Consider the following 12,335-nt stretch of genomic DNA (forward strand, 5'->3'; position numbering starts at 1 on the left):
TCAGAATTTAGCCCATGTGGCCATGGGTCTGTCCCTACACTTGTCCTGCTTGAGCATCTCCATTCTCATTTGACTCCTTTAGCTCTTCTTATTCTTTTTCTTTACAATATTCTTGTCATACAACATTATTTTCTGATTTACTGGCTGGGGCCCCTAAAGCATTGACTGTGTTTCCTCAGGATCATTTATGGATGGTGTACCATATTCCTCCTCTTGAAACTTTTGACTGCTTTGGCTAATTGCCAGTATGTCTAAAAATCCAGGTATTTGGCCACTTTATCTTCCCCGCAACCCAAAACCAGGCTTCTGAGAGGAACTGTGTCCCTTTTATGTAGTGATTCCCTTTTGGGGACTCTCCCGTATCCCCACATTTCCCTGTCCCTTTGGCTAGTTAGCCTTCAGGGATAAGCCTCCAAAGCAGAGCTAAGGCTTAGGTATCTCAGGGTCAAAGATTAATCTCTTATCAATGTTTGAGATAAGAATTGATGAAATGAATCAAGAAGCCAGATGTGGAGACACATGCTTACAATCCCAGCATTTGGGAGGCTGAGACCTGAGGATCACGGTTCGCAGGCAACCTCAGCTACTTAGTGAGGCCCTCTGCAACTTAGTGAGACTCTGTTTCAAAATACAGAATAAAAATCAGGGCAGGGGGTGTATCTCAGAGGTCGAATACCCCTGGGTTCCATCCCCCAGACCCGCAAAAAAAAAAAGAAAAAGAAAAAGAAATGAATCAAGAAAATATTTTTTGGGGAAAATAGCGATGGTGAAAAGCGGGGCTTATGAGCCCTGCTAACAACCAATCTCTATTACCACAAAATCAGCGCCTTTCATAGCCAGAAAACACCATCAGCAGAGAAACAAAAAATGTAATGACAAGGGAGAGAGAAAAAGAGGGCTGGAAAAATGAGACACCAGGAAGAAACCAGACCGCAGTGCTGCGGCTGGAGCCGTGGTGTGGAACGGCGTGGGCACCATCTTCCCTTGCAGCACCAGGCCCCAGAGAGGAGGGGGACTCAGAACAGAGCTCAGAGCCACAGAGGAGATACGCTAGCCTCACACCTGAGGAAGCGGCAGCAGCACCTTACTGCTGGTGGCAGCGGCGAATTCACCGGATGGCTATAGACCAACGCAATCAACAGCCCACCAGACTCCAGAGAGGGGCGGTGGACAGCGAGCTGAGGTGAGTCGCTGCGGAACAGCCGGGCAGAATTCGGCAGATTTTTTGGCACAGGGAGCAACTAAAGCTACCAGGGGCTGGGCTCAGCACACCCTGCAGGGACTCAGAGTGGAGCTCAAAACCAGAGAAGAAAAACACCAGCCTCATGGCAGAGGGCGTGGCAGTGGTGCCATATTTCCACCGGTGGCAGCAGCAGCAAATTCACTAAGTCCACTACAGCTCCATCAGTGCAATCAACAACAGTGAGTCAAATTGCGGCCCCTAGAAGAGAAATTCCAGTACTGCATTCCCAGGGACTTGACCCAGTGGGGGAGTGGTGGTGGCAGAGGTATCACACCATAGGAGAATGCCCAACCTGGCATCCCCCATGGTCTAAAGCAGCCTTGATTGACTCCCTGTGTCTGAGACTTTGTGATACAAACCAGTAAAGGAGTAGTGGGGACTGAAATACCACAGACTCGAGATCCACAGCACCTTAAGAGAAGTCGTAGTGACCCAAGGGAAGAACCCAGAGAAGGCACAAACTTACGAAATCATGAGAAAGAGGAATAACAATGGAGCAATGAGTGCCCACAACCCCACAACATCAGAACCTGATAAAACAGAAATTCAGAGATTTCTAGAAGATCAAATCAGGAAAATAACTGTAGAAATAATAGAGGTGTTTCAAAAAGAATTCAGAGAGAGCCAAAGAGAGATAAAGGATGCAATTAATGAAGTAAAGGCCTCAATTCAAAGTATAAACAACCGATTAGACCACATGGAGAATAGAATCTCGCTCTTAGAAGATGATCACTCCAAAAATGAACGCATAGTTTCTAATCTAGAAAAAAATATCCGACAGCAGGAATCTGAAATATGGGGCCATTTTAAGAGAGCTAACCTAAGAATAATTGGAATAGAGGAGAGAAAAGAAGGTGAAACCAAAAAGATTAACAATCTTTTCAAGGAAGTAATAGCAGAAAATTTTCCAAACATAGAGCAAGAAGTCGATGCACAGTTCCAGGAAACTTATAGAACTCCCATTAGACAGGATCGGAGAAGAGGATCCCCATGCCACATAATTGTCAAAATGACCAATGTGGAAGCCAAGCAGAGAATCTTAAAAGCAACAAAAACAAAGGGCCAAGTGACAGAGGCAAACCAATTAGAGACATTCAGAGGCAAACCAATTAGAATCACTCCAGACTTCCCAAACCAAGTCATGAAAGCCAGAAATCTTGGAGTAACATATTCCAAACTCTGAAAGAAAACAACTTCTAGCCAAAAATTTTCTACCCAGAAAAACTTTCTATCAAATTAGATGGGGAAATAAGAAGCTTCCATGACAAACAGAAACTGAAGGAATTTATGTCTTCAAAACCAGCGCTAGAGAAAATACTCAAGGAGATTAACTACAAAGAAGAAATAGGTAACACACACCAGAACCAGAGAAACAAGATTTTCCATCCAACAGACAACTAAGATTGGTTATCTGTGGAGATTCATTATTTATGTTAGTCTTTTACCTATCTCTAAATTGTATTGTTTGCTTTTATTGTGGCTAATTTTTAGGATTTCTAGTTGGAATATTAATATATCTTCCGATATAGCATTTGGAAATATTTTATCCCATTCTATCAGTAACTTTTAACTCTATTTACATTGTCTTTGGATATACAATTTTTTTTTATTTTTAGGGAGTTTATATACCCTTCTGTTGCCTGTGCCATTGAAATCATATCCAATAAATCACTGCCAATTTCCATGTTGTGAGGTTTAATGACCCATATTTTCTTCTAAAAGTTTATAGTCTTAAGATTTATATTTAGGTCTTTTATCTATTTTGAGTTAATATTTGTACATAGGGTTAGGTAAGGGTCCAGTTTTATTCTTTTTCGTGTAATTATTATTTTTCAACAATATTTAGTTAAAAGATTATTATTTCCTCCACCAAATGTTCATGGAAACTTTGTCAAAAATAACTTGACAATATATGGAAGAATTTATCTCTAGGCTTTTATTGAACTCCAATGGTTTATATATCTGCCTTTAGAACAGTTCTACACTATTTCAATTATTGTAGCTTTATATGGTTTGAAATCAGAAAATATACATCTTCTAGCTTTGTTCTTTTCGAGATCATTTTGGATATCTGGAGTCCATATTCCATATTAGGATAGATTTTTTCTGAAAAATAAATAAATATATGATAGTTTTACCTAAAATAAAAGAAAAAAATATTCTCCAGTAAGAAAGAAAGCAAAAAGAAATATCAAAATGTTATCTTTAGGTCATCAAAAGCTTGGTATCAGACAAAGGAAACTGTTATGTGAGATTATCATTTTTAATTTTGGATAAATTGCTATAATACTAGATGTCAACCACTAAGCCAAGCAAGGGAAGGAGGGATGGGGAGAGAATGGGGTGGGAATTGGGTAGGGGTTAACAGGGCGATGTGTGCATGTATGTCTACAAAATTTTTTTAAATTCCACTATGATGTCTGAATACAGTGCACTAATAAAAATAAAATTAAATTATATTAAAAAGAAAAGATTTTTTATTTTCTTAAAAATTTATATAAAATATTTAGTTCTTTAATTAAATAATTGAAAAATTGCATCATGCAAGCTTGCTGGGACTATAAAGTTTTTTTGGAGTGAAAGATTTTTGATTATACATTCAATCAGTTTAACAGGAGACTCTTTATAAACTTTTCATTCATTTTTATGATACTTTTGTTCAGACATTGTGTTTTAAAATTATATTAATCTAATTTAATAGTTAATATTTGCCATGAAATAGCCCATAATATCCTTCTTAATGTCTGTAAAGCTATACTTATGTTTCCTCTTTCATTCCTTATTATAGTGATACTTGTTCTCTCTCTGATCAATCTTGCTAAGAATGTATCTATTTAATTTACTCTTCTATCCAGATCATGTCTTGATTAGTTTTTTTCTGTTGTATCTCTGTTTTCTATTTTATTTGATTCACTTGGCATTAATTTGCTTTTTTAACTTTTTGAGGTGAAAGTTTAGATCATTGCTTTTACAACTTCTTTTCTAATACAATTAAATTTATAAAATTGTTCTATCTACTTATTTAGCTGCATTTTGTAAATTTTAATGTATCATAGTTTAATTTTTGTTCAGGTAAAACTATTTTAATTTTTATTTTAGTTATACACTGATTTGTGTGTTACTTAGAAGCCTGTATAATATTTAAATATTTAGATGTTTTCAAATGACCAATTTTATCTTTTTTGATATATACATTATGTTAACACTAGCTATAGTCAGTCAACTTACTGTGCAATGGGACACCAGGTCTTATTTCTCATTCTTATCCATTTACCAATTTTTTTCCTGTTCCACTCTAAACTTGTAAAAGCACATAATATCTTACATGGAGTCTAAAGAAGCTTAACATTTTTATATTCTACATATGAGTGAGATGATGTGGTACTTATATTTCTGTGTCTGGCATATTTCTCTTAACATAATAATCTTTAGTTCCATACATGTCATTACTAGTTCCATACATGTCATTACTAGTGATATATATATATATATATATATATATATATATATATATATATAATTTTTGACAAGGTTTCTAAGAACATTTGGTGAAGGAAATAATAATCTTTTCACTAAATATTGTTGAAAAATAATAATTACACGAAAAAAATAAAATTGGACCCTTACCTAACACCATATACAAATATTAACTCAAAATAGGTAAAAAACCTAAATGTAAATCTTAAGACTATAAAGTCTTAGAAGAAAACCTGGGTAATAAAACTTCACAACATTTAAATTGGCAGTGATTTCTTGGATATGATTTCAAAGGCACAGGCAACAACAGAATAAACAAACTTTCTAAAAAAAAATTGTACATTCAAAGACAATGTAAACAGAGTTAAAAGTTACTAATAGAATGGGATAATATATTTCCAAATGCTATATCTGAAGGTATATTAACATTCCAAATAGAAATCCTAAAAATTAGCAACAATAAAAGCAAACAATACAATTTAGAAATAGGTAAAAGACTAAAATAATGAATTTCCACAGATTTTTATATAACCAATAAACATATGAATATCACTCATCATTATCATAATATAACTAATCATTAAAGAAATAAAAATAAAAACTATAGTGAAATACTACTTCACATTTGTTAGGATGGCTGCTTAACATGAATTACCTTACTCCAGCACTGGCTTTATATCTGCCTTTATAGCAGTACTACATGGTTTCAATTATTGTAGCTTTATAAGGTTTGAAATCAGAAAATGTATATCTTCTAGCTTTGTTCTTTTGTGAGATTGTTTTGGGTATTTAGAGTTCATATTTCATATTAGTATAGATTTTTTTCTGAAAAAAAAAGGATGATAGTTTCACCTCAAAAAAAAGAGAAAAAAATATCCTCTGGTAAGAAAGAAAGCAAAAAGAAATATTGAAATGTTATCTCTAAGTGATCAAAAGCTTGATATCAGACAAATGGATCTAATATGTGAGATTATCATTGTTAAATTTGGATAAATTGCTATAATATTACATGTCAACCACTAAGCCAAGCCTGGGAAGGAGGGATGGGGAGGGAATGGTGTGGGGATTGGGTAGGTGCCAACTGGGCAATGTGTGCATGTATGTCTACACAAGTTTGTTTTTTTTTATCCCATTATGATGTATGAATACAGTGCACCAATAAAAAATTTTTTCAAAAATTTAAAAAGATATTTGTTGTGGTTTAATTAGCATTTACTTAGTGATTAATGATGCTGAATATTTCTCATTTATCTGTTGAACATCTGTATGTCTTATTTTGAGAAATATGTATTAAGTTCACATGCCTCTTTTTTTTTTTTTTTGGTGGTACTGGGGTTCCTGGAAGCCCTTCTGTCTCCGGGCTACACTCCCAGACCTATTTTATTTTGGGAAACAGGGTCTCTTAAGCCAGTGTGGCTGGCTTCGAACCTGCGTGATCCTCCTGTCTCTGCCTCCCAAGCATGGGGATTAGAAGCATGTGCCACCATGCCCGGCCACATGCCTCTTTTTAAGCTCTAGGTTGTTTGAGGTTTGTTTTCTTGCTATTGAGTTGTTTGAGTTTTGTATATGTCTTGAGTATTAACTTCTTTTTGGAAGTATGGCTTGAAAAACATTCCCCCAGTCTGTAGATTTTCTTTCACATTATTAACTGTTTTCTTTGCTGTGCAGATTCTTTTCTTTGATGTAACCATATTCGTCTAATTTTTTGTTTTCTGCACTTTTGTGTTCAAATAAAAAAAATATTTTCCAGACCAATTTGCGAAGTTTTTCTTCTATGAGAATTTTCCTGATAATTTTAAACCTTCTGAACTTCAATATTTAGTTAATTTTTAGTTGATTCTTGCATGTGGAAAAATATAGTGTTCTAATCTTATTCATCTGCATGTAGATATCCACTTTCTCAATACCTTTTATTGAAGAAATTATTATTTTTCTATTGTGTATTCTTGGCAACTTGATCATAAATAATTTACCATATGTATTCATATATACATCATATATAATCCATATATATATATATATATATATATATATATATATATATATATATATATATTCATTGTGGGCTCTCAAATTTGTTCCATTGGTCAACAAGTCTATATTTTTTACAATGCCTTAATATTATAATCTCTATAGTTGTGTAGTGTTATCAGAAATCAAGTAGAATAATACATATATCTATGTTCTTTTTGTTCATAATTGCTTTGGCAATTTTTTGTTTCATATATATTTTAGGATAAACTTTATATTTGTACAAAGATAATGTTAGCATTTTCATAGCTATTGCATGGAATCTGCAAATTGCTTTGGGTTTATGGACATTATAACAATATGAATTTCTTTTCATCAGTGATTATGGAGAATATTTCCATTTACATATGAACCTACATGATCCTCCTGTCTCTGCCTCCCAAGCACGGGGATTACAAGCGTGTGCCACCATGCCTGGCCATCTCTATTCTAATTGTTAATTTTATAAATTTTCCAAGAAAAATTTAAAATCAGAGTGGCTTCTGCCTGATATATAGGCATATTTATATTATTTTATTCAAGTAAATATTTTCTCAAGGAATGCAAAGAAAATCAAACACAATTAGGAAATTAAATGTATGCTTAGAAAACGTTTTTAAAATAATATATAATTTTTATTACTTTTTTTACAATTTCTGCAGATAAAACTTCACTGAAAGTACTAATATTTAAAAATATAAATTTTACTACTTATATCTAGAGAAAACGCATAGTCACATTATTCCCAATCCAAAAAGCAGAAGAAACTTTCAAGGAAAATAATGATGGTAGTTTAAAAATTGTGTTTTTTTAACCTCCAAAGTGCTAAAGAAGAAAGTATTTAAGAAAAACTTTGAGCCAGTATGGAAATATCAAGAATGTAGAAGAAAAATCATAGTGGTGAAATCCCTCACTATTATAAAGTATATTTTACCTGTACTTTGTAAAGAAATAGTTGCATGATAGTAATACCATACAACTTACTCATCAGCTCACATTTTTTTTTCAGATCAATCCAACCATACATGTTCCATAAAATTTCTTCCATACTTCAGGTGTTACAAAGATATGAACATGTCCATATTTTGGATACTTTTAATCATTATATTTATCACATCAATTGGCTGTAATGCACAGCTAGTAGAAATGATCCTTACATATAAAATTTCTTGATATCTGTTATTCTCTGCAAATCAAAGTCTGGTTACAAAAGTTATGTTTTATTTCTATTTTATTTCTAATGCAATTACATGTTAATTAGGACAACCTAGCTCATTTTTAGACTTCAGAAGCTGGTGTGATTTACTTTGATCCTATAAGGTAGAGATATTATCTTACTATTTAATGACTAAATTCATTTAGTTAAAACTTGACTCTGAGTTTAAATGCTGAAAAATACATTTTAAAGCTGAAAACACTTCAAAATATATTGGCTAATAGTGATTATTCTACAATACTGTGCTTCTTTTTCTCTTTAATTGTGCAACTTTTTTTGTGTACCACTAGTAATTAGGACATATTCAGATCCGAAAGGTATTAACATTCTTTGTGTGAGCAGCAAAGACACTAAAATTTATATACCTTGTTTATATATCCAGATGGATCCTGCCCTTTTGTGACATCTTTCCTTCACTGGTCCTATGTAATCAATGCCATAAAAAATTGAATAGTACTTGTTTTACTATATATTTGCTAAAAGTGAGTATGATCATTGTATAAATTATCTGTAAGTTCTAAATATTTAAATACCCAAACCAAACTTTTTTATCTTTAGTACTGAAGAATCTTCAGATTATTTATGTAATACATTGTATATATTATGCATGGCCTGCCTATACTATATTCAATAAAATAATACTGTTTTAAGTGAATAATAAACCAGAATAATTGAAAGGGTTGCACCAAAATTTCTTGTTTCCTTAGATCTTGGTGCTCTTGGGTTGATATGCACTTATAATTGTTATATTTACCTAATATTTTGACCCTTTCTTATTCTGTAATATTCTTCTTTATCTCTTTTTGAAAACAGTCTCAGACTTTATTCTATTTTCTATGATATCTAAGTATAACTATCCTTGCTTTTTTGGTTTTCGTTTTTTGTGAAAAATCTTGACTTTACTTTCAGTTTATATTACAAGTGAGGTGAGTCTCTTGTAGGTAGTAATTAGCTAGATTTTATTGTTTTTATCCATTCAGCTACTTTAGAAAATTTAGTCTATTTGCACTCTAAGTATTGATAGGTAATAATAAGAACTTATTATTGCCATTTTCTTCATTGCTCTGGATTATTTATAAGTACTTTATTTCTTTTTCACTTGCTATCTTTCTTTGTGGTTTGATGATTTTTTGTTGTTATGATATTCCTTAAATCCTTTCCATTTTTATTTTTTACTGCCAGTATAGTTTTTTTTTTTTTGCTTTGTGATTACAGCTTGTTTCAAGCTGAGACCAACTTAACTTTGATTGCATAGAACAATTAGAACAATTACACACTTTTAGTCCTGCCTCCACATTTTATGACTTTAATGTCAGAATTTGCATCATTTTGTACCAATTACATTGGTAATTTATATGAGCTACAGTTTCACTCAAGAGTTTTTATTTAACCCTTGTACTAAAAATAAAATTGCTTTACCACTAGCATTATAAATCTTGCGTTCTGTGAAAGGAATCTGGCCCAACCACAATACAAATTTTATGCATTCTTTCTAGGCATTGACATGTTGAATTTGTGCAAAACTGATTTCATAAAAAACAGAATGGGAGAAGATTTTTGCCAACTACTCCTCCAATAGAGGACTAATATCTAGAATATACAGAGAACTCAAGAATCTCAGAACTAAGAAAACAAATATGGGCAAGCAAATAGACACTTCATGAAAGAAAAAGTTAAAATGGCTAATAAATGCATAAAAATATCAACAAAGGATGTAGAGAAGTGGGAACTCTAATACATTGTTGATGGGATTGCGAATTAGTGCAACCACTTTGGAAAATAGTATGGAGTATCCTCAGAAGAATGGGAATGAATTTACATATGATCCAGCAATGACTTCTGGGTATCTACCCAAAAGAATGGAAACCAAACTACCAAACTATGCATGCATATCTATGTTCATAGCTGCACAATTCATCATTGCCAAACTATGGAACCAGCTAAGATGTCCAACAGATGGATGACAAAACTATGTGATTTGTACACAATGGAATTTTACTCAGCCATAAAAAACACAATTACATCATTTACAGTGAAATGGATGGAACTGGAGGACATTATACTAAGTGAGATTAATCAGTCACAAAAAATAAGAAATCGAATGCTCTTCTTCATATGCAGAAGCTAGGGAGAAAATGGGCATTAGGAGAAACTCTATACAAAGAAGGAGATACTATAGATGAGCAGATAAGGCTATCTTAGAGAGGGGTGGGAGGGGGGAAGAGAAAATTTTTTAATGCACATGAGGTACTTTAACAAACATATCGATGTCAATCACTATGCCAAACATGAGTAGAAGGAGGGGGGAAGAAATGGGGTGGAAATTGAGTAAGGACTAATTGGGTGATATTTACATGTATGTCTCCACCATCTTGTACCCCATTATAATGTATAATTTCAATGCACCAATAAAAAATTTGAAAATGCCAATTTAGGCAGTTATGGTGACATATGCCTAGAATCCCAGAACTTGGAAGGCTGAGATAAGAGGATTATATATTTAAGACTAGCTTTAGAAGCTTGGCGATGCCTGCAGCAACTTAGACCCTGTTTCAAAATAAAAAATAAAATAGGGCTAAGGGTATAGCTTAGAGAAATAATGCCCATGGGTTCATTCCTCAATAAGTAAACAAGTGCCAATATTTTTCTCCAGAATGATTATTTCTTTTACCTTCCTACTAACAAAGCCTGAAGCTTTGCCACATCCTATTTGCATTTGGTGATTTTCACCATTCTAAATCTTGCCAATCTGTTGGAGCTGAAGTGCTATCTCAATATTGTTTTAATTTGCTCACATACAACTGATATACTAAGGCTTTTCTGAAAAACAGAAGCATAGGGATATAGATAGGTTTATCTATATTCTATACATTTTACAATTTATTTATGGGTTATCTAAATTACTGTTGTTCAAATGTTCTTTGAAAGCCAGGTATAGTTGTGCACACTTGTAATGCCAGTACTTGGGAGGATGAGACAGGCAGTTCTCAGGTTTGTGGCCAGCCTCAGCAATTTAGGCCCTCTGAAATTTAGTGAGACCCTGTTTCAAAATAAAGAATAAAGTAGGGCTGAGAGTGTAACTCAGAGGCAGAATGCTCCTAGGTTCAATCTTCAGTACTGCAAAAAAAGTTCTTTGAACCAGCATTGCTACTATGTTGATTTTTCTCATTAATGAATTAAATCAGTTTTTGATAGGCAACCATTATACATTTATATAAATCTGGTTTAACATTTTAAAAATTATACATTTTTGCTTCTAATGAACAGTAAATTTATGTTTCCAGAAGTGGGACAGACTGGCTCAATCAGGAATAATAAATCCAGCACTGAATATGTCCACTGAGTCTGTTCGGGACCGAGTTATCTCAGAAAGGTGGACAAAGGTTTAGGTGGTAGTTCTGCAGCCACTTATCTACAGCGATTTTTTCCCTTTTTATGAAATAAACTCCTTTAAGTTCCTGTTCATGGCGCTAAAAGTGGAGATTCCTCTCCGGGAAAAAAATCTGAATTCATTGACATGGACAACTTTATTCTAGACACAAGATTTTTTATATATTTTCCTATTTCCCCGTGATTCTCTAGTAGAAAAGTGCAAACCCCCCCCCAAAAAAAAAACAACAGTGAAATATACATGTAAATAACCAGCCCTGAACAAGACAAAAGTAAGGCCTGTGACATCATAGGTCTTTGTGATTGAAATCAGTTCCATGACCCTGCAGGTGGGTCTTGTGCTTTAAGTCAGCCCATTTGGCCTTGCCTTGGCCTTGCAGCTGCAGAGGCTTTTAGTGGGCAAATTCCAGAGGAACAAAAGTCACACCCAAAATCACTTGAAGAATTCAGTTTTTAAGAGTTTTCTTTAACCCTTTCAGAACTTTTATTCCTAGGGCTTAGTCCAATGTCCTTCTCTATCTAGTAACCTCCTTTGAGCTGAATGGGGACAAAGTCGGAGATTCCAGCTTTCATACATGTAGTTGGCGTAGGGAAATCCATGTACATTTATGATGATTTAGAGGATTTCGATGAATGTCTGCTGGATTTTGTCTGCAATACAATCTGCTGTCTGAACGCTTCACCCTATTAAACACTTAAAATATATTTTAGTAGACAGGGCCCCCCCAAAAAAACATGAAATTTTTATTATATGTCTTTTGTTCTGTCATAACTATTTTAACCAGGTGGTGTCGCCCTGTCTCCAGGCAGTGCTATCACTAGGTGCAAAGGTCAAGATTCCTCCTAGCCCTTGGCTCTATTGTAATGATTAGAATGAAGGTCAAAGATAGGGAGGAATTCTGCATCTGTTAATTGCTGTAGCAGGAATGCTTCCACAGTATCTGAATTCTGACTAGAATTACATCTTGAACAAAGCAAGGGCATTTAGAGGCTTAGACA

At 33.8% G+C, this 12,335-nt stretch overlaps 1 protein-coding gene across 1 annotated transcript in view; it reads left to right on the top strand.

The window, feature by feature from the left end:
• Positions 1–247: 247 nt before the first annotated feature.
• Positions 248–12,335, top strand: part of LOC308273165 (disintegrin and metalloproteinase domain-containing protein 5-like) — a gene marked incomplete at both ends in the record, with an annotated part of 239,017 nt that continues 226,929 nt past the window's right edge. The window contains 1 exon segment of the mRNA XM_080710260.1: positions 248–263. Within this exon segment, the coding sequence (XP_080566386.1) occupies positions 248–263 (16 nt within the window).

The sequence above is a fragment of the Muscardinus avellanarius genome, assembly GCF_963383645.1.
Source record: "Muscardinus avellanarius genome assembly, chromosome: 14".
Lineage (NCBI taxonomy): Eukaryota > Metazoa > Chordata > Mammalia > Rodentia > Gliridae > Muscardinus > Muscardinus avellanarius.